Below are 23583 nucleotides of genomic sequence, written 5' to 3'. Positions count from 1 at the left end.
AATTGCGGCAAGTGGGGGCTACTCTTCGGTTGCGGTACCCAGGCTTCTTATTGCAGTGGCTTCTCTTGTTGCAGAGTGCGGGCTCTAGAATTCAGGCTTAGTAGTTGTGGTGCACAGGCTTAGTTGCTCCACAGCATGTAGGATCTTCCCAGACCAGGGCTCGAACCCATGTCCCCTGCATTGGCAGGTGGATTCTTAACCACTGCATCACCAGGGAAGTCCCTTCTCATTTGGCTTATATTCTTCTATTATGCTTATCTTTGCAAACTGCCATAAAGTTGCTCTCATTACAAAAAGGACAAAGTAGTGTCTAAATTAAAAAATGTGTGATACCTCTCCTTAAAAACGGTCTATTCAGACAGGCTAAAATTTGAATTGGAAACAGTCAGAGACCAGGTGTAAAATAAAACTTGTCTAAGGTTTTGAGAAAAGAAAGATGATGTATGTGAATCGTGTGGCACCGATAATTGCACAGGAAATGCAGTGCACCAATCTCCTCCTATTACTACAAGTTAAAAATGAACAAGCCAAAAAAAAAAAAAAACCTCATTTTTATAGGTTCTAAGATCAGGAAGCAAAAATAAGAGCATTACTCATTAATTTTTATAATGAGGTAGAGAAAAAAAATTATTAGTACCCTAAGAAACAAACATTTCTAAAAAGATCTCTTCTTGACAGAAATATGTTTAATGAACATTAAAAATAGATATGAGTAAAAGTGGGGACCAGAAATATTTTATTTTCATTAGGATTTTATAATGTATTTTCCCTTTATCTGAAAGATTAGCACACTCAGAAAGACTTCATAGAAAGTCTTAGGACTGGAAACATTTGGAAAAACCTAATTGAAGAGTTTAAAATGACATAGGTGGAAATGAGTAGAATTGAGATTTACTTCTCTGAGACACTCCAGATTCACCATTAATCTGGCTAAGCAAAATTTAATATAATAGGCATGACTCCCAGAATAAATGAATTCCATTTCCACCAGTGAAATGATTGTATTTCATAATTTAGATGGACCCTTTTTTAAAAAAATATGTCACATGTACTTTTATGGTTAGAAAACATTTTTCCCCGGCAATAACAAATCAAATACTTCATAGCCTGAAAACTCACATCAACCCCTGATATTTATACATACATATTTCATACCTCTTATTTTTCAGAGAATATGAGATATAAGGGACACAGACCTTTATTTTTCAAATATTGTAAAATGAGTTATTTGTACCAAATTAATTTTTCTCCAATAATATGACTTTTTCAGTTCCCATGTAATGAAATAGATAGAAGGACCATCCCTATTCTCTTATACTCTACTCATCCTCAGGAAAGCCCCCAGGCTGCTCCTCTGAGCTGGCACTTAACCAGCTGAAAAAAAAAAAAAAAAATGAAAGAGACAGAGGTCAAAAGTAGGCTCCTGGCCCACTTAAAGTCTTGGGCTCAGTGGAACAGAAATCTAAATACAAATGTGACTCCATGGTAACAGTAGTAAAAATGAATGTCTTTTCTCTCTGAGTATTGATGAAGTATATTGCTGGGAGTAGGCATGGAATAACAGAGTAGAGAGCTGGTTAGTGGCTTTTTTTCCATCATTAAGCCTTCGGACTATGTGCATTCATTAAGTTATTCTTTCTATAAACATTCAGTTGATTCCTGCCGCACTAGGTACTGTATTAGGTGCTGAGATAGAGAGAAGAGTAAACCAGACAAGGTCCTTATCCTCCAGAGGACTTATAATCTAGTGGGGGAAGAACCTCATTTGCTCCATCTGTAAAAAAGGCATAAACAAGATGATTGCAAAGGTCCTTGCTAGCTCTAAGTAAATAAATTTATTTTAAAAAATTAAAAGTACTACAGTGAGTATTATTACTAATTTTGCCACTTCCTTATTTTTTTTCCTTTATCCCAATGTCCTTTCATTGGTCCCAAGTTTGGGGGTCAGGAGAAACAAGTAGGAAGTTTAAAAGAAGATATAAATGACCAAAGGAGAGAATAAGAAAAGAAGGTAAAAGAATAGCACTGGACAGTTAGTGGGCATCTACTTGTGGTAGGCATTTTATAAACGTAATTTAATCTAAGTGACAGAAATCTAGCAAGCTGCCACCCTCCAAAAGAAATTCTAGAGGCAGGAACAAATAATGATCAACTTTGTAAGTATAGGACCTAACACAATGTTTGTTAGATAATATGTGTCCTAGAAATGTTGGATAAATTTAAACAAACATGAAAGATGATAAATAACATAATCAGCATTCTAACATTTCACCACCTTAAGGAGTGAGTCACCACATTATAGACATCATTTTCCTTCAGGCCCTTAACTCAGGACAGTTATTTCTTGGATCTTAGAATGTTCTTCAGCATTTAGAAACAAATATAGAAATCATTTCTTTAATGGAAGCATGAGAGCAAATTCCTCCACGCACACATGCACAGCAAATATCTTTTGGTAAATAAATTATCGTGTTTATCTCTGCAAACCACCTAGATAGCTGCATTAGGATTGCCCAATTTCAGAAAGTGTTGTTCTTCATACTTTTTAGTAGACAGGTTTTTACAGTAGAGTTTTATAATGCCATCCACCTGGGTGTAACAGGAATCATCATGCATGGCCATCTCAAATAGCATTCCACCTTACTTTTATAATTTGTGCTAAAGTTTTGAGCTCATGGCCTTTTTTTTTTTTTTTTTTTGCGGTACGCAGGCCTCTCACTGTTGTGGCCTCTCCCGTTGCCAGAGCACAGGCTCCGGACATGCAGGCTCAGCGGCCATGGCTCACGGGCCTAGCCGCTCCGCGGCATGTGGGATCTTCCCAGACCGGGCCACGAACCCAAGTCCCCTGCATTGGCAGGCCAACTCTCAATCACTGCACCACCAGGGAAGCCCTTCTAAGCCTATTTTTAAATATGAATACATTGTGACAGATTTACTCCCATGAGATGGTAGTGGGGACTACCACTAGGTGTTTGGTGGATTTGACTAAGAAGTGTGAGTAGTTTCTCAGACACACGAAATGACATACCAGTAAATTGGAGAAAAACATGTCTGTTCTTAACAGAAAGAAAGTAAACCACTGATTGATAACCAAAAGCAACAATTAATTTAGTAAGTAAAATTAATAAGAAGACACACTCAGTAAGACAAATTATAAAAGTTGATTAAAATTATTAATTAATGAACTTACAATATGTGTAAATTGATGTTTATTTTGAAGTATAGACTTGTCAATGAAAACAATTCAGGCATTGTCTTGTCATTCTTTCCTTGTAACCCTCCTGATAGCCATTCTTCAACATGCAGGGTGACACCTATGCTCACTGTCACCTTGTTTTTCTTTCAACCTAGATAAAGGTTTATTCACTTATCCAGTCTAAAGGTTTCACATTAAGTGACAATCAGACTCTACCCAAAACTGTCCAAATGTTGCCATAATAATTTGCCTCATACGCTAGCATTACAATTTTGTTTCATATTAATGAAGGTTTTATAGTTCCACTAAGCTAGAGATAAATGTGTTTACCAATAAGAAACCTTAACCAGAGCAATTAGACAAGAAAAAGACAAAAAAAGCCATGCAAATTAGAAAGGAATAAATAAATCTATTACAAATGACATGATCATGTATATACAGAAAATCTCAAAGAATCCACCAAAAAGCTACTAGAGCTAATAAATGAATTCAGCAAAGTTGCAATATACAAAATCAACACACAAAAATCAGGTGTGCTCCTAAATACCAGCAATAAACAATCAGAAAAAAAAATTAAGAATGCAATCACTTTTGAGAATAGCATCTAAAAGGATAAAATACCTGGGAATAAATTTAACCAGAGAGGTGAAAGGTTTCTACACTTAAAATTACAAAGCATTACTGAAAAAAATTAAAGAAAACCTAAATAATGGAAAGACATTTCCAGTTTATGGATAGGAAGACAATATTGTCACAATGTCAGTACTGCCCAAAGCAATCTACAGATTCAACACAGTGCCAATTAAAACTCCAACAGCCTTTTCTGCAGAAATGGAAAATTGATCCTCAAATTCATATGGAATTTCAAGGGCACCAACAAGCCAAAGCAGTCTTGTTAAAGGATCAAGTTGGAGGGCTCACACTTCCTGATTCCAAAACTTACCACAAAGCCACAGCAAACAAAACAATATGGTATTGGCATATGAATATACATAGAGACTAATGGGTTATAATTAAGAATCCAAATATAAACCCATACATCTATGACCAGTTGATTTTTGACAAGTCCATTCAATAAGGAAAGAACAGTCTCTTCAGTAGGTGTTGCTGGGACAACTGGATTTCTACATGCAAAAGAATGAAATTGGACCCCTACCTCATATCACACACAAAAATTAACTCAAAACAGGTCAAAGACTTCAATATAAGAGCTAAAACCATAAAACATTTAGAAAAAATCATAGGAGTAAATCTTTATAACCTGGGATTTGGCAATGCATTCTTATATATGACACCAAAAGTATAAGAAACAAAAGAAAAAAATAAATAAATTGGACTTCATCAAAAACTTTCATGCATCAAAGGGTATTAAGAAAGTGAAAAAGCCTACAGAATGGGAATATTTGAAATCATATATATGATAAGAGTTTAATATACAGAATATATAAAAACTCCTACAACTCATCAAATCGACAGACAACCCAATTTAAAAAAAGAAGCATACTTGAACAGACATTTCTTCAAAGAAGATATACAAATGGCCAATAACCATATGAAAAGATGCTCAACATCATTAGTCATTAGGGAAATGTGAATCAAATCTATAATTAGATACCACTTCCCACCTTTTGGGATGGCAATAATAGTAATAATAAAATAGAAAATAGCAAGCGTTGGTGAAGATGTGGAGAAATAGAAACCTGCATATACATTATTTGTGGAAATGTAAAATGGTACAACAGCTATGGAAGACAGTTCGGTGCCACCTCATAACCTAAAACAGAATTACCATATGACCCAGCAATTCCATTCCTAGTTATATACCCAAAGGAGTTGAAATGGGGCCCAGATACTTATACGCCAATGTTCAAAGCAGCATTATTCACAATAGTCAAAAGGTGGAAACATCTCAAGTGTCCATCATCAGATGAATGAATAAACAAAATGTAGCATATGCATACAATGGAATACTATTCAGCCATAAAAATTATTGAAGTTCTTATACATGCTACAATATGGATCAACCTTGAAAACATTATGCTAAGTGAAATGTCAGACAAAAGGATAAATATTGTATTATTCCACTCATATGAAGTACCTAGACTAGGTAAATTCATAGAGACATAAAGTAAGTTAGAGGTTACCAGGGGCTGGAGGAAGAGGAGAACAGTTTTTATTGTTTAATGGCTATAGAATTTCCATTTCTACTGATGCAAATGTTTTAGAAATAGGTAGTGGTAATGGTTGCACAACACTGTGAATGCCACTGAATTGTACACTTTTAAAAAGTGGGTAAAATGGAAAATTTTGTTATATATATTTTACAAAGTTTTTTTAAATTAATAAAATTCATTTTATTAAAAAACTTTGAATTATATTCTTTAAATGGGTGAAGTGTATGGTGTGTGAAAGTCATGTTTACTGGATGCAACATAGATGAAGTTTTGTTTTGTTTTTCTTCATTGCCCATCTACAGTGATTTCAGATATCCATTGTAAATACTTTCATGTTTTTAATCAACACTAAAACAATTTTGTTAGTTAATAAGCTATGAAGTCAATTCCTTTAGAGGTGTTCATATGCTCACTAAATTTAAATTGGAAACTTGCATCAGAAACATTTTCTCTGTTTAGCCCCCTCACAGTGCCACCCTATACAGTGCCTGCACATATTGGATGTAGCCAGAGCTTAATAATAATTTAAGTGAATTCATCACAAGTTAGGGGAGGAAAACTCATGTGATCCATGCAGCTTCCTTTCCTCTACTCTAAGCTTCTAAGTCAATGTCTTGCTGATTCCTAGAGGTTGCCCCATTCTTTGAAACCTCAGCTCTTAAAGAGCTGTCTGCTCAATGACAGATACAGTAAGTTAAACAAGCATTTTTTATCCTAATGCAGACTATCATTGCACCATACAGTGTTAGAAAACTTCATAGTCAAACATTTTGTTTTCCTCATATCAGGATCCATCATTTTAAGTAAAATTGTGTTTTACTTAAACAAATTACGCTTGAATGTATATAATTGATGAAGGTAGAAAATTATATCATAGAACTTGAAATGGTAAATATATGGAGTTGACATTTAAAATTTTTCTTAATGGAAGTATCTATGGGCAGTGGGTAATATTTTACCTTTTAAATAGGAAAGACATTAAGAATTAAGCCCAACCATTCAGAGATTTCCAATGTTGGGAGACATACACTTGATCTGGGAAAAATAAAAGTTTGAGATTACTAATAAACATAAGTTGAAGTAAACAAATTTGCTCACCTTCCACTACTCATACTGTGACCCTTTCTTGTTTTATTACAACTCCATATCCTGACACTTATGTATCACCCTTCTTTCTTTATAGTCACCCAATCCCCAAAGGCTGGCCACTTTATTTTAATAGAAAATTATTTAAGACTTAAAATCCTTCAGAAGAAAAGTAGCTTCAATAGCTGAATTAATAGGGTTGGAAAATTGATCAATTTACTTGACTTCTGCCTGCCAATATTGGTTTAGGTCATCTGGGGTCTCAGCAGTTCAAAGCCAAAAATAAGCACCTCATATCAAAATCTTTTGTGTTGCATGTACCTCAATTCTATCCAACTGACAGCCGAGCCTGTCCCTCCAGTTCCTGGTTGCCTGCCGAGCCTTTGGACCATCTGTCCTGTCTAGTCTTTGTGGTTTGGGTTTCCTCCTGTTTCCTGATTTCATGCCTGATTTCAGCCAAGAATAATTTTTCTGAGCTGTCGGTGTTTGGGGCTGTCCCATCTTTACCTAGTGCCTAATTTCCATTTTGTTCTAATCCTCCCTCCCTGCATGTTGTTTCTCCTGTACCAGCCTTTGCTTTCACATTTTGACATATTTCAAAACACCACTTCACTTCCCACCTAGTCTGTTTTGCGAGCAGCACTGTCTAGGCTCTTGCTCTAACTATGCCAATTATTGAGCTTACTGCTCTGAGAACTTAACATTGACTAGTCTTGGAGAGAGAAAAGGCAAAGAATCAAGCACCACTCATTCAATTTAATTAGAGCAACTCATAAGTTTTCAATTAGTGGTTAAGGAATTAACTTGTTGCCTCACCGTTTAAGAGTGTATGATTTTTTTTCACAAAATAACTCACAAAAATGGCTGCTGTGGCCCTCTTCATCAATAACCAAAACGTAGATGCAATGAAGGTGAACTGGTTAAGCTATTGAATATTGAAGCCAATTACATGGAAACAGCGGAGGTCAGGAAGCTTAGAAGACACTGAATCCACAGGGAGAATGTATTGTCAGTCAAACACAATTACCCTGATTATGCTATTGCGCTCATTAACACTGTTATTTTTTAGAAGAGGACCATGTGGTTTGGTAGATGAAATAAGAGGTCATACCTCTGACAGTTTCTTTTCAAAGAGTAAATCAGTAAGACTTCCTCTTTATTATCTTTTCTTTTAGGATTTAAGGGTACATTATTGACAAACATTTATTGTCATTATACTCTGATTGGGCAAAAATAGTCATGCATTATATATTTTTTCTTCCTGGTTGCCTCCTCAAGACACTGGCAATCATCCTGGAATCGGTCTTCCATTCTCCACTATGTGTATGTGTACGTGTACGTGTGTGTGTGTGTGTGTGTGTGTGTGTGTGCGTGTGCGCGTGTGTGCGCGCATATTGGGGATTTTCCTTATATCTTCAATAGGGTGTATTTAGTTATCTGGTTATATTTATTTTTTTCCTGTGATGAGTATTTTTTCTTCATCATTTGTGACCAGCTATAGCAGGGCTACTTGTCTTCCGATAAGTCTATTGACTCTTAAGTAACTGAAGTATAAAAAGGAAATGATCATTTAGGAGCTCAGTTAATCAGAGTAAATTATGCAGATCTAGACCAGTATGTCAGATTACCAAGGACATGCCTCTTTATGATCCATGAAAGGAAATAGTAACATAAAGATCTCTTCAAAATGCTCATATTTAAATTTGCTGTTTAAAATGTTAAATACTATGACAGGCACTACATACAAATCTTTATGACAGACACTGTCATAAAGGATGTGGTGGGTTTGGCAACTCTTGAAGTCGATGGGACTTCAAGGTGGCCTTTCCTTATAACCAATTCAACTTTATATAACATTGTTCTTTCTAATCTTGTACACCTTGGTATTATTTGAATAATATTTAAGCAATCAATTTTAAGAACAACTTTTTTTATGTGCTTGGGTTTTTTTGGATTTAAATATTCAGAGGTCAAATTACATTTGCTTTCAAGAATGTGTTTGCCGTGGTATCCTGCAAAAAAGTCTTTACTTATGGAAATACATTCATAAAAATAAGTACACTGGCTAGATAATGTGTCTCCCAAAGATTTCTATCAGATAATAGCCTGAAAATGTCGTGTGGTGCGTTTTAATACTTACTTTTCTTTTTGTGGCCCTGGGTGCTTTAAGGAAAACTAAAAGAAGTATTAATTGTGCATTTGTTAATCCAATTTATGGGAACTGGAGCAACCCAGAGAAAACAGAGGTAAGTGGTAATGAACTGTATTGTTTCAGAACGGGGAACAAGCCTGCACACGTGCACACATACACATACACACACACACAGTGTTGTCTGGACATGTTCCCATATCATGGTTAAAAGATGTGTTTTAGTGGAATTATTTCTCCACTAAAGAGATGGGATGGGAAGGAGTTTCAGTCTCTCTAAATATGCAATGAGAATTTTCCATTTCAGGATGGTTTCAATCTGCTTGTAGAATCAGTTCACTGTTAAATGGCTTTGTGGTCACTGTTCATACCCAAATAGAGTTGACAAATCTGGAAAATATCAGTTTAACCCACAAAGTATTAGTCATCTACTCACAGTAACTCTTCATTGACTGTTCTTCATATTTTATTCCCAAACACAAAAGGGAGAATAGCGTTCTATGCTCTCTTTCAATTCAGGTGTGGGCTGTGAGGATTGTTACCTGATAACTTAGAAAGAGAAAGGAGAAAGGAAAAGTGTGTTACATCTTTCTTGGCCTCTTTTTAGGGCTACTCCTTATCAGTGCAATATGAAGTAGGCTAGAGAGAAAATGGCAAGTATAATAAAATCTCTCTCACCCCTTTCTTAAATAGGTAATATGAGCATCCATCTGGGTATAAAACAGGATTAGCCATAACACATCACTTCTTCTGTATGAAAGCTTCCTTACATCTGATTTTAGAAATATTGTATCAAATTCATTCTCTTGTGAAAGTGAGCACGTAGAAAACCAACTTTCATTTTCTCCTATTATTTTTTTAATGAAAATCCTCTATAAAACAGTTGTTACTGTTGCTGAAACCAAGCAGCAAAGGTTTCAGATCAGGTGGTTTCTAGTATTTTTGAGTGATGTGGTTGAAGTCTAACACAACCCTTGACTTTTTTATTTCTGTTACCTGATAACTTAAAAAGAGGAAAGGAGAAATTAAGGGCATTGCATCTTCAATAATGATGTCATATACACTTTTAGTACTGTTTTGTTAGGAATGAAAGGAAGAAGGAAGATATTTCCCAGAACACAGAATTAATTTGGATGATTTGCCAAGTCAGTCAAGTCGTAGAATAAAAATGAAAATGTAGGGCTTCCCTGGTGGCACAGTGGTTGAGAGTCCGCCTGCCGTTGCAGGGGACGCGGGTTCGTGCCCCGGGCTGGGAAGATCCCACATGCAGCGGAGCAGCTGGGCCCGTGAGCCATGGCCGCTGAGCCTGCGCGTCCCGAGCCTGTGCTACGCAACGGGAGAGGCCACAACAGTGAGAGGCCCACGTACCACAAAAAAAAAAAAAAAAAAAGAAAAGAAAATGTAGCCCTACTTAATGGATAATAAACAAATAAATAAATGAATATTTAAGAAACAAAATGTAATACATCTTCTTGACAAAGTAGGAAGGTGTAATATAAACCTATTTTCATTTTTACTAAAGAAAAGAAAACTTAATCTTTTTAGTCTTTAGAATAGTTTAACTTTTAGTATCTGAAAGTTACAAATGATGTAAGGAATTAAAATGTGTTTTAAATTTGACATTTTTATATTTATCATTCCTCTTTCATGTTTTTTTCTTCCGATTAAGAATGGCTAAGAAATCCTGTCATAGCTCTAGACTTTTGTTGCTATTTTGATTTCTGTTGTTTCAGAAACAAATGACTTTGTATTAATTAAACTAAGTGCACCTTCCCTGACATTGTAACAGAGAAATAGACTTCCCCGAAAATACTCTTATGAACATTCTTAGAGAAAATTCTCATATTCTGAAATAGAAATTGAGAGAATAGTATAATGAAAACCACATACCCATGAGCCAACGTCAACAATTATCAACCTGTGGTCATTCTTGTTTCAGCTCTACTGCCACCTATTCCCTTCACCCACCAGAATGGTGGTGATATTTTTTTAAATAGACTTAATTTTCTTTAGAGCAGTTTTAGGTTCAGGGCAGAACCTAAAACTTTCCATATACTCCCTGCCCCCACCCATGCATAGCCTCCCCCATTATCAACATCCACCACCAGAGGGGTAGATTTCTTACAATTGATGAACTTACACTGATATGTCATTATCACCCAGAGTCCATAGTTTACATTATGGTTCACTCTTGGTGTCAACCAGAGTGTTTTTAAGCAAATTCCAGATATCATTTAATTCTACCTGTACAGACTTCAGTTGTACCAGGATAAGAACATAAAAAAATATATAACCACAGTAACACGCTTAAACATTTAATAATAATTCCTTGACACAATCAAATATTCAATCAGTGTTCAACCTACCCCAATTGTCTCATAAGTAAGTAGGGGGTTTTGTACTTTGTTATTGTTGCTATATTTTTAAAATCATGATCCATATAAGGTATATGCAGAGGTGAGGATGAGGCAGTGACTCCTATGCCACTAGAGGACGCTGGGCATACACCAAGACTAGGCTTGCGTCAGTGGTTCAGGCGGTGTGGACTGGAGGTGCTGAAGTAGGAGCTGGTGATGCTCTAGTTATTACTGCAATGAAAATCCATTAAAAATTCACCTCAATCTGCATGATCTGGAAAGAAGTCTCTTATTTTAACGCCCAAAATCATAACTTTTTTCAATGTGTTTTTCTTTAGAGTTCTATGTACTCCTTCTCAAATCCATTATATGACACAACATCAGGAAGCCTGGAGACTGAATCTAATCATCTCAAATAGTACCATCAAGATCAAGTATGCTTGGGACTTCCCTGGTGGTCCAGTGGTTAAGACTCTGAGCTTCCATTGCAGGGGGCGCGGGTTTGATCCCTGGTTGGGGAACCAAGATCCCACGTGCTACATGGTGTGGCAAGAAAAAGAAAAACCAACCAACCAGCCAACAAACAAAAAAAAGATCAAGTATGATCTTGTATTCCAGTCCGTGAAATCTGATAGAAACTCATGCAATAGTAAAAATAGGAGGGATTCAGAATACTACTCTAATTATTACATTTACAAATAAATTGTCTTATGGAATATATTGAATGTTTTCATGGAATCTGAATCAGAACCTTATCTTCATTATATATATGAATAGTTTGATAAAATGTTCCACTTAAGTTTCTTGTTTTCCTTTCATTTTTTTAAAGGATGAATCAAATTGTTTCAGATCCTGAATATAAAGAAGTTTTAAGATGCTTATTTAGATGCCATTGACCTTAGAAACAAAGTTGAACTGACTTAGTATACAAACTAACTAGCAGGAATGGGTGGACAAATCATAGTAATCCTAACAACATAACCATGAGTAAAATTTATTTCTGCATTTTGGAAAAAAATGTGATAAATTATCATCCTAAACTTCCTTTCATTCAAATAATCATTTAACATCTATCTTTACATAGATATAAAAATATTGCTAAAATATATGTCAAGAAGCTTTGTTGTTCTGAACGTAATAGAGAGCCCAGAAATAAACCCACACACTTTTGGTCAATTAATCAACAACAAAGGAAGCAAAAATATACAATGAAGAAAAGACATTCTCTTCAGTAAGTGGTTCTGGGAAAACTGGACAGCTACATGTAAAAGAATGGAGTTAGAACATTTTCTCACACCATCGACAGAAATAAACTCAAAATGGATTAAAGAACTACATGTAAGACCTGAAACCATAAAACTTCTAGAAGAAAATGTAGGCAGAGCACTCTACATAAACTGTAGCAATATTTTTTGGATCTATCTCCTAAGGCAAAAGGAACAAAAAGCAAAAGTAAACAAATGGGTCCTAATTAAACTTAACTTTTGCACAGCAAAGGAAACCATTCACACAACGAAAAGACAACTTACTGAATGGGAAAAAATATTTTCAAATGACATGACCAATAAGGGGTTAATATCCATATCCAAAATATATAAACAGCTCATACCACTCAATATCAAAAAAATAACCCAATTAAAAAATGGGCAGAAGACCTGAATAGACATTTTCCCAAAGAAGATATACAGATGGCCAACAGGCACACGAAAGGATGCTCAACATCACTAATCATTAGAGAAATGCAAAGCAAAACCACAATGAGGTATCACCTCATGCGGGTCAGAATGGCCATCATCAAAAATTCTACAAACAATAAATGCTGGAGAGGGTGTGCAGAAACGGGAGCCCTCTTGCATGTTGGTGGGAATGTAAATTGATACAGCCACTATGGAGAACAGTATGGAAGTTCATTAAAAAACTAAAAATAGAACTACCATATGACCCAGCAATACCACTACTGGGCATATACTCTGAGAAAACCATAATTCAAAAAGAGACATGTACACAATGTTCATCGCAGCACTATTTGCAATAGCCAGGACTGGAAGCAACCTAAGTGTCCATCGACAGATGAATGGATAAAGAAGATGTGGCACATACATACAATGGAAAATTACTCAGCCATAAAAAGGAACGAAATTGAGTTATTTGTAGTGAGGTGCATGGACCTAGAGTCTGTCATACAGAGTGAAGCAAGTCAGAAAGAGAAAAACAAATACTGCATGCTAACATATATATATGGAATCTAAAAAAAAAAAAAAGGTTCTGATGAACCTAAGGGCAGGACAGAAATAAAGACTCAGACGTAGAGAATGGACTTGAAGACACAGGGAGAGGGAAGGGTAGGCTGGGACGAAGTGAGAGAGTAGCAGCATTGATGTATATACACTACCAAATGTAAAATAGATAGCTAGTGGGAAGGGGTGCGATAGGGAGGGTGGGAGCGAGATGCAAGAAGGAGGGGATATGGGGATATATGTATACATATAGCTGATTCACTTTGTTATACAACAGAAACTAACACAAGACTGTAAAGCAATTATACTCCAATAAATTTGTTAAAAACTAAACAAATATAATCAAGATCTTTGCCTAACTTCTTAAAGAAGCAGTGATTTAAAATTCAGGTATGGTTTTAGTAAAGACCTCAAAGCTAATGCATGAAAAATGTAGAGAAGGTGCAAAAAAGATAATAAAAATGATTATCCAACTTAAATTGACTTGTTTCATAGGAATATTGAGGGAATTCATAACATATGTAGCTCCTGATTGAGATTAATGACAGAAAATCTACAGAGCCTAAAAATTAAGATACTCTTAAAAGTGTTCAAAATTTTCTTCGGGAGCAAGTTAAATGTGCTCTAAAATATTTAAGTCAAATATTTGTGAGGTCTTATAAATACATATGGCAATTCTATGAAACTAAAAGAATAAAATTGATTTTTCTTATCCAATAAGTAGAAGAGGTAGATGCTTATGTTGTTTTAATAATTTAATGTAAGATTTAGAAAAAATTTAATTTTTTTGCATATTTCTTCCTCTGAAAACTTTTTGATATAAGTCCAAATTTGCACCATTGTGATTTTTAAAATAGGCAAAGGAAGAAGAAAAATAGAGGAAGGGACAACAGGAAGTATACGGAGTCCACAAATTATATAACTCAGCTTTAAATTGTAAAAACATCTCAGATTTCACAATGGACAGAGAATCTATTGAAAACAATTTTTTTTTTTAAGCTGGTGGATGTCAGGAGAACAGATACTAATGAGTAGTGCTGACAGATTCTTAGGACTTTGCACAAATATTTAAGACAATATCTTATTGCTAACTGGATTCACGTGACCAACCTGCTCTTTCCCAAAATATACTTTAAGCATATTAATAACAATAGCAACATTAATAACAAGCTAATAAGTACTAATTATCTGCCAAATACTGTTCTAAGTAGTTTATGTATTTTAACTCACATACATGGAAATAATGTGCTGTATAGTATGTTAGCCACATGTGGATATTTAATATGAAATTTAAATTAGCTAAAATTAAATAAACTCTTAAAGCGCATTTCTTTAGTTGTACTAGCCACATTCCAAGTGCTCAGTAACCACATGTGGCTTGTGGCCACTGTATTGCACAACACAGAGAACATTTCCATCATCACATAAAGTTTTCTCCGAGAGCACTGGCTTAGAAGAATATTGAAATATTTTCCTGTGAATAGCACAGCAGTAATCTCTATAAATCTAATAAGCACTAAAAATATCTCCCAGTATGTATATTTTAACTAGAATCAGCCAAATTTTAGCATAGTAATGTTATAAATAAGACAAACCATGTTTAGCTGTAAGCAAACTAGCAAACATATGTGATAAAGAAGCATATTTTAATAGTGCTTTCTTGGTATATAAATATAACATATCATTCTGTTATACCCATATCATCTTTGCCTACTTTTTTCTACATTTAGATGGCATTTTGAAAGAATTGTGTAAAAATTTGCTTTTCCCTTTTCATCTTCATGGCTGTCAATCATTTTTCACATTTATCACACCAAGAACTGAAGATTCATGACTCCTTTAAATAATAACCGCCTTGTATTTTGCATTTAAGGGCATGTACTTTAGGTAAACCAACTACTATATTCATGGCAATGTCTTTCGCAATAAGTAGTCTTAAACTTTATTCTTAAAAATAAAAACCAGGGAACATCCATAAAAGGACTCTGAATTTTTTTCCAAAAAGCCTTTTAAAAACTAAGATTTCAAGTATATATTTCACTGTCTGAACAATGACAGCTTTGTGAGTCTTAGAAGTAGTTATTCTGCTTTTCTTTGTATCAACTTGCAGAATGCCTGGGATTTCTTTGCTATTGTATCTAGAAAATCAGTTCAAGGGTTAATGTCTAAAATAAGTAACATCAAATTCAAGACCTTGCTCTTTAAATAATTAGAAGTGAAAAGACACCACTTTCTACAAGCACCCACTTTGTGAAATTTCAGTGAAACTGGTTGCATGCCATATCTTGAATTAAAGAACTCATTAACTATGAATCAAAGTATGCATGCAAATAAATAAAAGAATGAATGAATGACTATGATACTTAAAGATCCACTTAAAAATTCACATGATACATGTCATTAAACATTCTGAGCGAGTAAAGAACAGTCTCTTCTCTAGAATGTGGAAGCAATAATAAAGAGCTTTTTATTCTTCTAATTTTTAAAATGTTTATTTATTTAGGCCTGGTTCTTGCCCCTTTCAAGACTTCTTCAGAGTTTTTTAATATTTTCCCAGAGTTGTGTTACTAAGAAATCAGCTGAGGAAATTAGCACAATTATCTGCAGTCAGTATATAATTTGGGGCCAATAAAAGAAATGCCAGCGTAAGAGATCAGGAATAAGAAACCTTGTTTCTCTATCAAGCTTTTTATTTTATTTTTTTAATAACAGACAATTAGTCTATCACTAACCATAAACTAATGGCTAAAGAAAAAAATTAGTCACTGTGGGATAACTATATTGTCATTAATTTGTTCAACAAATATCTGTAAAGAAATATTTACAGTGAAAGAAGTGAGACAAGGCAGTGAGACAGTGAGAGGAGAGGTAAGTAACAAACACTCTATATTATGTGGATTCATCCCATCTGGGACTTCTATCCTCCCCTCGATGCTGATCTCATAACTCTTCTTTATATTGTTAGCACCCAAGTTTCTTCAAATATCTAAGGTAAGAAATTAATAAAATAGAAAACATATAAAATGAAGTGGATCAATAAAACTGTGTTGTTTCTTTAAAAAGAGTAATAACCCCCTGATGAAACTTTGGGGAAATAAAGCATAAAATGAAAAAGCTCTTAGGAAACAAATCAAAGAAAAAAGATAATGTACAAATAGCCAATGTCAGAAATGGAAATGATAAAATCATTACAGATCCTAGAAATAGGAGGGTAATGACAGTATTGTAAAAAAAAAAAAAAAGACAAAAGAACTTTACAACCAAAAATATAAAAATATCAAACTCTAGAGGAAATAAACAAATTCCTGGAAAATTACAAATTTCTAAAAAAACCTTAAGAAATAGAAGACCTAAGTAATCTTATACCAGTTAAAGTAATTGATCCATACTTAATCTTCCTTCAGAAACTCTAGGTTCATAAGATCCACTAGCAAATATTATAATACTTTAAAAAAATAAATAGGGCTTCCCTGGTGGCGCAGTGGTTGAGAGTCCGCCTGCCGATGCAGGGGACATGGGTTCGTGCCCCGGTCCAGGAAGATCCCACATGCCGTGGAGCGCCTGGGCCCGTGAGCCTTGGCTGCTGGGCCTGAGCGTCCGGAGCCTGTGCTCCGCAACGGGAGAGGCCACAACGGTGAGAGGCCCACGTACTGCAAAAAAAAAAAAAAAAGTAAATAATGCCAGACATAAACACTTCAAGAGAACAGGAAAAGAGATAATGCTTCCTGACACATTTTATGAGGACAGCAAAATTTCGATACAAGCTCTGACAAAGACATCACAATAAAGGAAAATTTTAGGTCAATGTTACTCATAAAAACATGTGAAGTACTAAATGTATATTTTTTATTATGAATATATTACTGTTTTCATATTTATTCCACAAATCTAAGTTTAACTTTAAAAATCAATCATTAACAGAATGAGAAAAAAAGCACATGATCATTTTAATATATGCATAAAAAGCATTTGGTCACTACAACATCGTTCATAATAAAAAATATCTTAGAAGACTAAAAAGAGAATTTTTCTAATGTGATAAAAAGTGGCTACAAAAATACTCACAGCTATACTTAATGGTGGAATGTTGATTTCAATTTGGTATTAGGAATGAGCCAAAAATGGCCACTAATACCACTTCTTTTAAAATAGTTGAACTTTTTACTGGTGATCCTAGTGAGAAAATAAGACATAAAAAAAGAAAAAAATATATATATAAGTATTGGAAAAGAACAAATACATTGTCATTATAGATAGTATAACAAGTTTGTTAGATACAAGAATAATATATAATGCTCAATTGAATATATATCTTGAAGAAACATAAAACAAATTATTTTAAATGAAACTATCATAATAAATTTAAAATAAATACATTGGAATAATAAATCTTACAAAAGACATATATGGCCTAAAATATTGAGAGATATTAAAATAGGCCTATAAATAGATACAATATTTGATTTTTCCAAATTAATCTGTAAAGTCAATAAAATCCCCATCAAATTCCTGTCAGATGGTTAAGACCTGAGAAGCTGGCTCAAATTTATATGGAAACACAGTGGGCCAAATTTAGCCAGGAAACTCTGAAAGAATATGGTCTGAGGAGTTCTTTACTGTATATCATATACAAAGTTAGAATAATTAGTGCATTGTGGTGTTGGCATAAAGATAACCAAATCGACCAATGACACAGAATAGAGATCCCAGAAACAAATACTATATACATGGGTACCTGACCTACCCATGTGGCATTGTGGAACAGTGCAAAAAGGAGGACATTTTCAATGATAAGCTTAAACTTCTGTTTCAATTTAGAAAAATAAGGGCAATCTGACTCCCACTATAAACTTTACATGAAAATCATCTCTAGGTGGATTTTACTGTATATGTAAAGGTAAAAGGCACAACAATTAACCTCCCAGGCTGACCTAGAATATAGAAAAATGTGATTATTATCTCCAAGAAGGGAAGGACTTCTTAACCAAAAAATTAACCATAATTAATCAATAAATTGGATGACATTATATTTAGAAACTTCTGCTCAACAAAATTGAGACAGTGAAGAATGAAACACAATGTGTGAGAAGTTATTTGCAACCTGTAAGCCCAAAAAAGAACTTATATGTCTAATATGTTTTAAAACATTATAAATCAAAAAAAAAAAGAAAAAGAAAAATTGACAAGCCACTTGAATAGGAAATCTACAAAAGAAGATGAGTCAATAAACATATGAATAAATCCTTAACCTTATAAATCGTCAGGCAAATCCAAACTAAATGTGCCAGTAGGTAACACTAGATGTTAGGCTAATATATATTGCTATATGCAAGATAGAATGACTGAAATTTTAAAAGACTGACAATACCAAATGTTGCTGTTGCGGACTGAATATCTGTGCCCCTCTCCCGCAATTTAGTATGAGGTCATGAGTGTGGGGCCCTTGTGATGGGATTAGTGACTTTTTAAGACAAGAAACCTGAGAGCTTGCCTGCTGTCTCTCCTCCCTTAAGCATACAAAGAAGAGATCACGTGAGCACGAAGTAAAATGGTGGCTGCCTACAAGCTAAGAGACGAGGCCTCAGAATGAAACCTGCCTTGCTGGCACCTTGATCTTGGACTACTCAGCTTTCAGAAATAAATCTTTATTGTTTAAGCCACCCAATCTATGGTATTTCGTTATGACAGCCTGAGTTAACTAAGACAGTGAGCAAATACCAAGGATGCTGCCTATACAAAGTATACAATGACAAGGAAATGAAGCAACTGAACCCTTCATACTTGCTGGGGATGGTGTAAATTTGTTTGTAATTATCTACTAAGGCTGAGCATATGCATACCCCATAACCCAGCAATTCACCCTCTTCAGGAATTGCATACATATGTGAATCCAATAAATATATGCATCCAATAAAATGTGCAATCAACAAAATTGCATACATATGTGCATTAAGAAATGATGATTCTTGCATTATTTGTAATAGGGAAAATTCCAAATATCTGTCCATTGTATATACATATATTAAATAAAGTGTAGCCTATTAATACGCTAAAAAAATATATAACAATGAAAGTGAACAAACTATAGGTATTTGCAACAACAGTGATGAATCACACAAGCATAATGTTGAGTAAAATAGGGTAGATGCAAAAATATCATACATATTAGGAACAGTATTTAGGTGTGAAAGTCCAGAAGGTAAAACCATGAAAGAAAACATGAAAGGAGATATGCAATATTGGCAATGCCCTACTCTTTTTGACTTAGGTGCTGTAACACAAGTATGATCTTTGTGATAGTTCATGAACTATGCATTTTTAAATGTTTTTGAGATATAATTCACATACCATAAAATTTACTATTTTAAATCGTAAAATTCAAAGGTCTTTAGTATATTCAACTACTATGCATTCATCATCGTTCACTAATTCCAGAATATTTCTATCACCGCCCCCTCAAAAGAAACTGTATGCTTTTTAGCAGTCAATTCCCAGCTCCTCAAATCCCCTGGCAGTCACTTATCTACTTTCAGTCTCTGCAGATTTGACCTGGATACTTAATAGAAATGGAATCATACAATATGTGACTTTTTTATGTCTGACTTCTTTTCACATAGAATAATGTTTTCAAGATTATCCATCATGTAGCATGTATAAGTACTTCTTTACTTTTCATTTTTGAATTATATTCCATTGAATGGATATACCACATTTTTTAAATCTATTCCTCAATTGATGGACATCAGGATTGTTTCCACTTTTTGGCTTTTCTGAGTAGAACTGCTATGAACATTCATGGACAAGTTTTTATGTGAACATATGATTTCAGCTCTCTTTTGTATATACCAAAGAGTGAAATTGTGGATCATAAATTAACTCTATGTTTACTTTTTCAGGTACAGCCAAACTGTTTTCTATAATTGCTGCATCATTTTACACTTCTACCAGCAATGTTTAGGGTCCCAGTATCTCCACATTTTCACAAAGATTTGTTATTGTCCATATATTTTTTATAGCTACCCTAGTTTTTATGAAGAGGTATCTTATGGTTTTGATTTGGATTTCCTTAATAACTAATAATGTTGGGCATCTTTTTATGTGCTTACTGGCCATTGTATATCTTCTTTTTTTTTTTTCTCCTCTGGTTGTTTGTGACCTAGGTGAAATAAGTCAGAGAAAGACAAATACTGTATGATCTCACTTATATGTGGAATCTAAAAACAAAATAAAACAAAACAAAAATGAACTTATAGATACAGAGAACAGTTTGATGGTTGCCAGAGGCTGGGGTGGGAGGTAGGGGAAATAGGTAAAAGTGGTCAAAAGGCACAAACTTCCAGTTATAAGTAAGTTCTGAGGATATAATGTACAGCATGGTGAGTATAGTTAATAACACTGTATTGCATATTTGAAAGGTGCTAAGAGAGTAGATCTTAAAAGTTCTCATCACAAGAAGAAAAACTAACTATATGTGGTGACAGATGCTAACTAAACTTATTGTGGTTAGCATTTCACAGTACACACACACACAGCAAATCATTATGTAATACACTTTAATACAATGTCTTATGTCAATTATATTTTAATAAAAGTGTAAAAAATATAATTATTATAAAAAAGTAATTTGTATTAGTGAATTTGAAAACCTGGATAAAATTAATAATTTTCTAGGGAAATGCCAATTATAAAAATTGATTCAAGAGATCACAAATAGCAAATAGCAAAGAAAAATATAATTTTGACTCATGTTAGTTATAAAAATTGATACCAAAGTCCTGGATTAAATTTTACCAACTCTCAGGCAGGCTAATTGATTTTTTTCTGATGGGAATTAGTCTATTAAGCAATATCCCTGTGTCTTGCTAAAGTTAGTCAGGGTAGGTTTCTGTTGCTAACAACCAAAGAAAACCAACTGAAGCATAAATTGGGGCTTGCCTTAGTCAACTTGAGCTGCTGTAACAAAAAATATTTTAGACTGGGTGGCTTAAACAACAAAAATTTATTTCTTACAGTTCTAGAGTCTGGGAAATCCAAGATCAAGGTGCCAGCAATGTAGGTTTCATTCTGAGCTCTCTTCTCTTAAATTATAGGCAGCTGCCTTCTGTGTGCTCACACAACCTCTTCCTTGTGTTAGGGCAGAGACAAGGAGAAATAAACTCTCCTTGTGCCTCTTCTTTTCCAGGCATTAATCCTATCATGAGGCCCCACCCTCATGACCTCATCTTAACCTAATTACTTTCGCAAAGCCTTATCTCCAAATACCATCACATTGTGGTTAGTGCTTTGACATGTGAATTTTGGAGAATACAAACTTTCAGTCCATAACAGTGCTGTTACATGGGACCCGCAATGGTATTTTGTTACATTTTTCATAGATCATAGGTGTGGGAAACATATCAAGAATTGGCTGAGAAAATAATAGAATAAGAATGTAAAGTTCAGATCTTAATTTAGACAGTGACCTGTGATTGTAGAGCAAGAATGGATTACAAAATCTATTCCTTCAGCTTTCTAGTAATTCCTTCATTCCTTTTTACAGATACATTCTGTTTATTGTCCACTATTAGGGATTAATCATATCAATGAAAAGTTGTTTTAATAAAAATATCATTAAAGTAATGTAGAAATATTATTTTTATAGATTTTCAGAAAGCATTCTGTGATATGAGATCAGACTGTAAGAGCAGGATGGTTAACTTTTAGAAACTTCAGTTTTAGAAACTTTTAAAAATGAAAACTCATAGAAAGTTAATTAACACTGAGTGAAAATTTTGAAATTCTTTAAAATAAGTCATGAAGAATCACAAAAAATATTTATTTGCCAAATTTTTCATAGATTTGATCTAGTAGAACACAAGTCCTCTTAACTTTGCCAAATTGTATTTGTTCCCAATGAACACAATTCCACTTAACTCTGACTTTCCTAATAAACATTTCATGGTTAAGATTAGGAAATATATTATTACTCAGATATCAATTTACACGGCCTTACTTTTATTTCAGATGTAAATATTTTAAGTACTGAATTGTGTTAAACTTGGAAACAAGATAAATAAAATAAAGGTCTCAACATTATTCATTATTAATCTTCATATGGCAACAATTTTCAAGAAGTGGAGGGTATTCAGTGCTAAATTAAAGCAGACTTATGATAGAACTCGACATTATAATGACATTAGTATCAAGGATGATAATAATTTATGTGTGTCCACAATTTAGTAATGATTTCCCAGTGTACTAAGTAGGAAATGTATTCATTTAAATGAGATTAATTCTGTCCAGGTAGGTAAGTAGCATACTCAGGCCCATGAATAATTCTATCCTGTGTCTGTACATAAGTGTTCCATTGTATGGAGAGAAAGGAAACGTCCTCACGTCCAGACAACATGCAATTCAATAGGGAGATTTGCAATGATGGAACAAACAAACTATTGATGCAAGTTAGGCTCTTAAGAACAATGTAGAGATAGAGGTAGATGTAGATAGCTATAGATACAAATACAGATGGGTGTATATAGATGTGTGTGTGTGTATATATATATACATATATATATAGAGAGAGAGAGAGAGAGAGAGAGAGAGAGAGAGAGAGAGGGAGGTCATATCATTCTGGTTTGTGTCAAATCATAAGATTGAGGCCTTAATCCTTTCTTTTGCTACCTTCTCTACTTTATCCAAGTCTAGACAACTTTTCCATGGCCATCATGGAAAGAAGTCACCTCTCCACACCTGCCCAGCTGAGCCAAGACAGGGAGTGTTTCTAGTGGTCAAATTCTTAGTGACCTCCTCTAAGGTCACTAAGGTCCTCTAAGGTCCTCTAAGGTGGTGACCTCCTCTAAGGTCACTAAGGTCCTCTAAGGTCCTCTAAGGTGGTGACCTCCTCTCTGTCGGCACAGTTCTTGGGTTCAGGGGGCTCTGTTCCTCAAGAGAACCCACTGCAACAGACTGAAGGCAGATCTTCCCCTCCGTGTAAAAAACATTAGGGAACTTACAGAGAAGCTATAAACTTAAAATCGGTTGACTTACATTTTTAATAATGTGTGTATCAGAAAATTTATGGGTTTTTTGTAGTGCCTATAAAACTATAAAAATCCCCCTAGTTTTTAATACATTTTTACATCTTTCTACAAAACGAATCCCCTGGGAAATATTTATTAGAAAAAGACTTTGGAATTTCACTTTTTGAAGCACATTCCATGAAGTACAGCATAATCAGATATATTATATTGTAAAATTAAGTAGAGTAAAATATTGAACATTACCAATTAAAATTATAAATGTTAGCAGGAGAAAATGGTGCAAAGTATCCAGTGCCCTAAGTATAAAGACAAGACAAATTATGCCTGTACCAGGTAGGATTTTCATGATCTAGAGATTTCTGGAA

General features: G+C 34.3%; 1 protein-coding gene and 1 long non-coding RNA gene across 2 annotated transcripts in view; one reads left to right on the top strand and one right to left on the bottom strand.

The window, feature by feature from the left end:
- The window catches only part of MALRD1 (MAM and LDL receptor class A domain containing 1), a 589021-nt gene extending 576508 nt beyond the window's left edge, over positions 1-12513 (top strand). Inside the window, exons 38-39 of the mRNA XM_049705518.1 lie at positions 8627-8702; positions 11301-12513. Coding sequence (XP_049561475.1) covers positions 8627-8702; positions 11301-11381 — 157 coding nt within the window. The 3' untranslated portion in view covers positions 11382-12513. The remainder of the gene's footprint in view (positions 1-8626; positions 8703-11300) is intronic.
- LOC117198735 (uncharacterized) lies at positions 10908-21329 on the bottom strand. The gene is made up of 4 exons (XR_004479967.2): positions 21210-21329; positions 17265-17372; positions 16025-16185; positions 10908-11193 (listed from the first exon to the last, which is right to left on the bottom strand). It is a non-coding gene; the product is annotated as an uncharacterized LOC117198735 (long non-coding RNA).
- Between the last annotated feature and the right edge of the window lie 2254 nt (positions 21330-23583).

Source organism: Orcinus orca, chromosome 2 (assembly GCF_937001465.1).
Source record: "Orcinus orca chromosome 2, mOrcOrc1.1, whole genome shotgun sequence".
NCBI classification, from domain to species: Eukaryota; Metazoa; Chordata; class Mammalia; order Artiodactyla; family Delphinidae; genus Orcinus; species Orcinus orca.
This window is presented reverse-complemented; position numbering and strand designations above follow the sequence as displayed.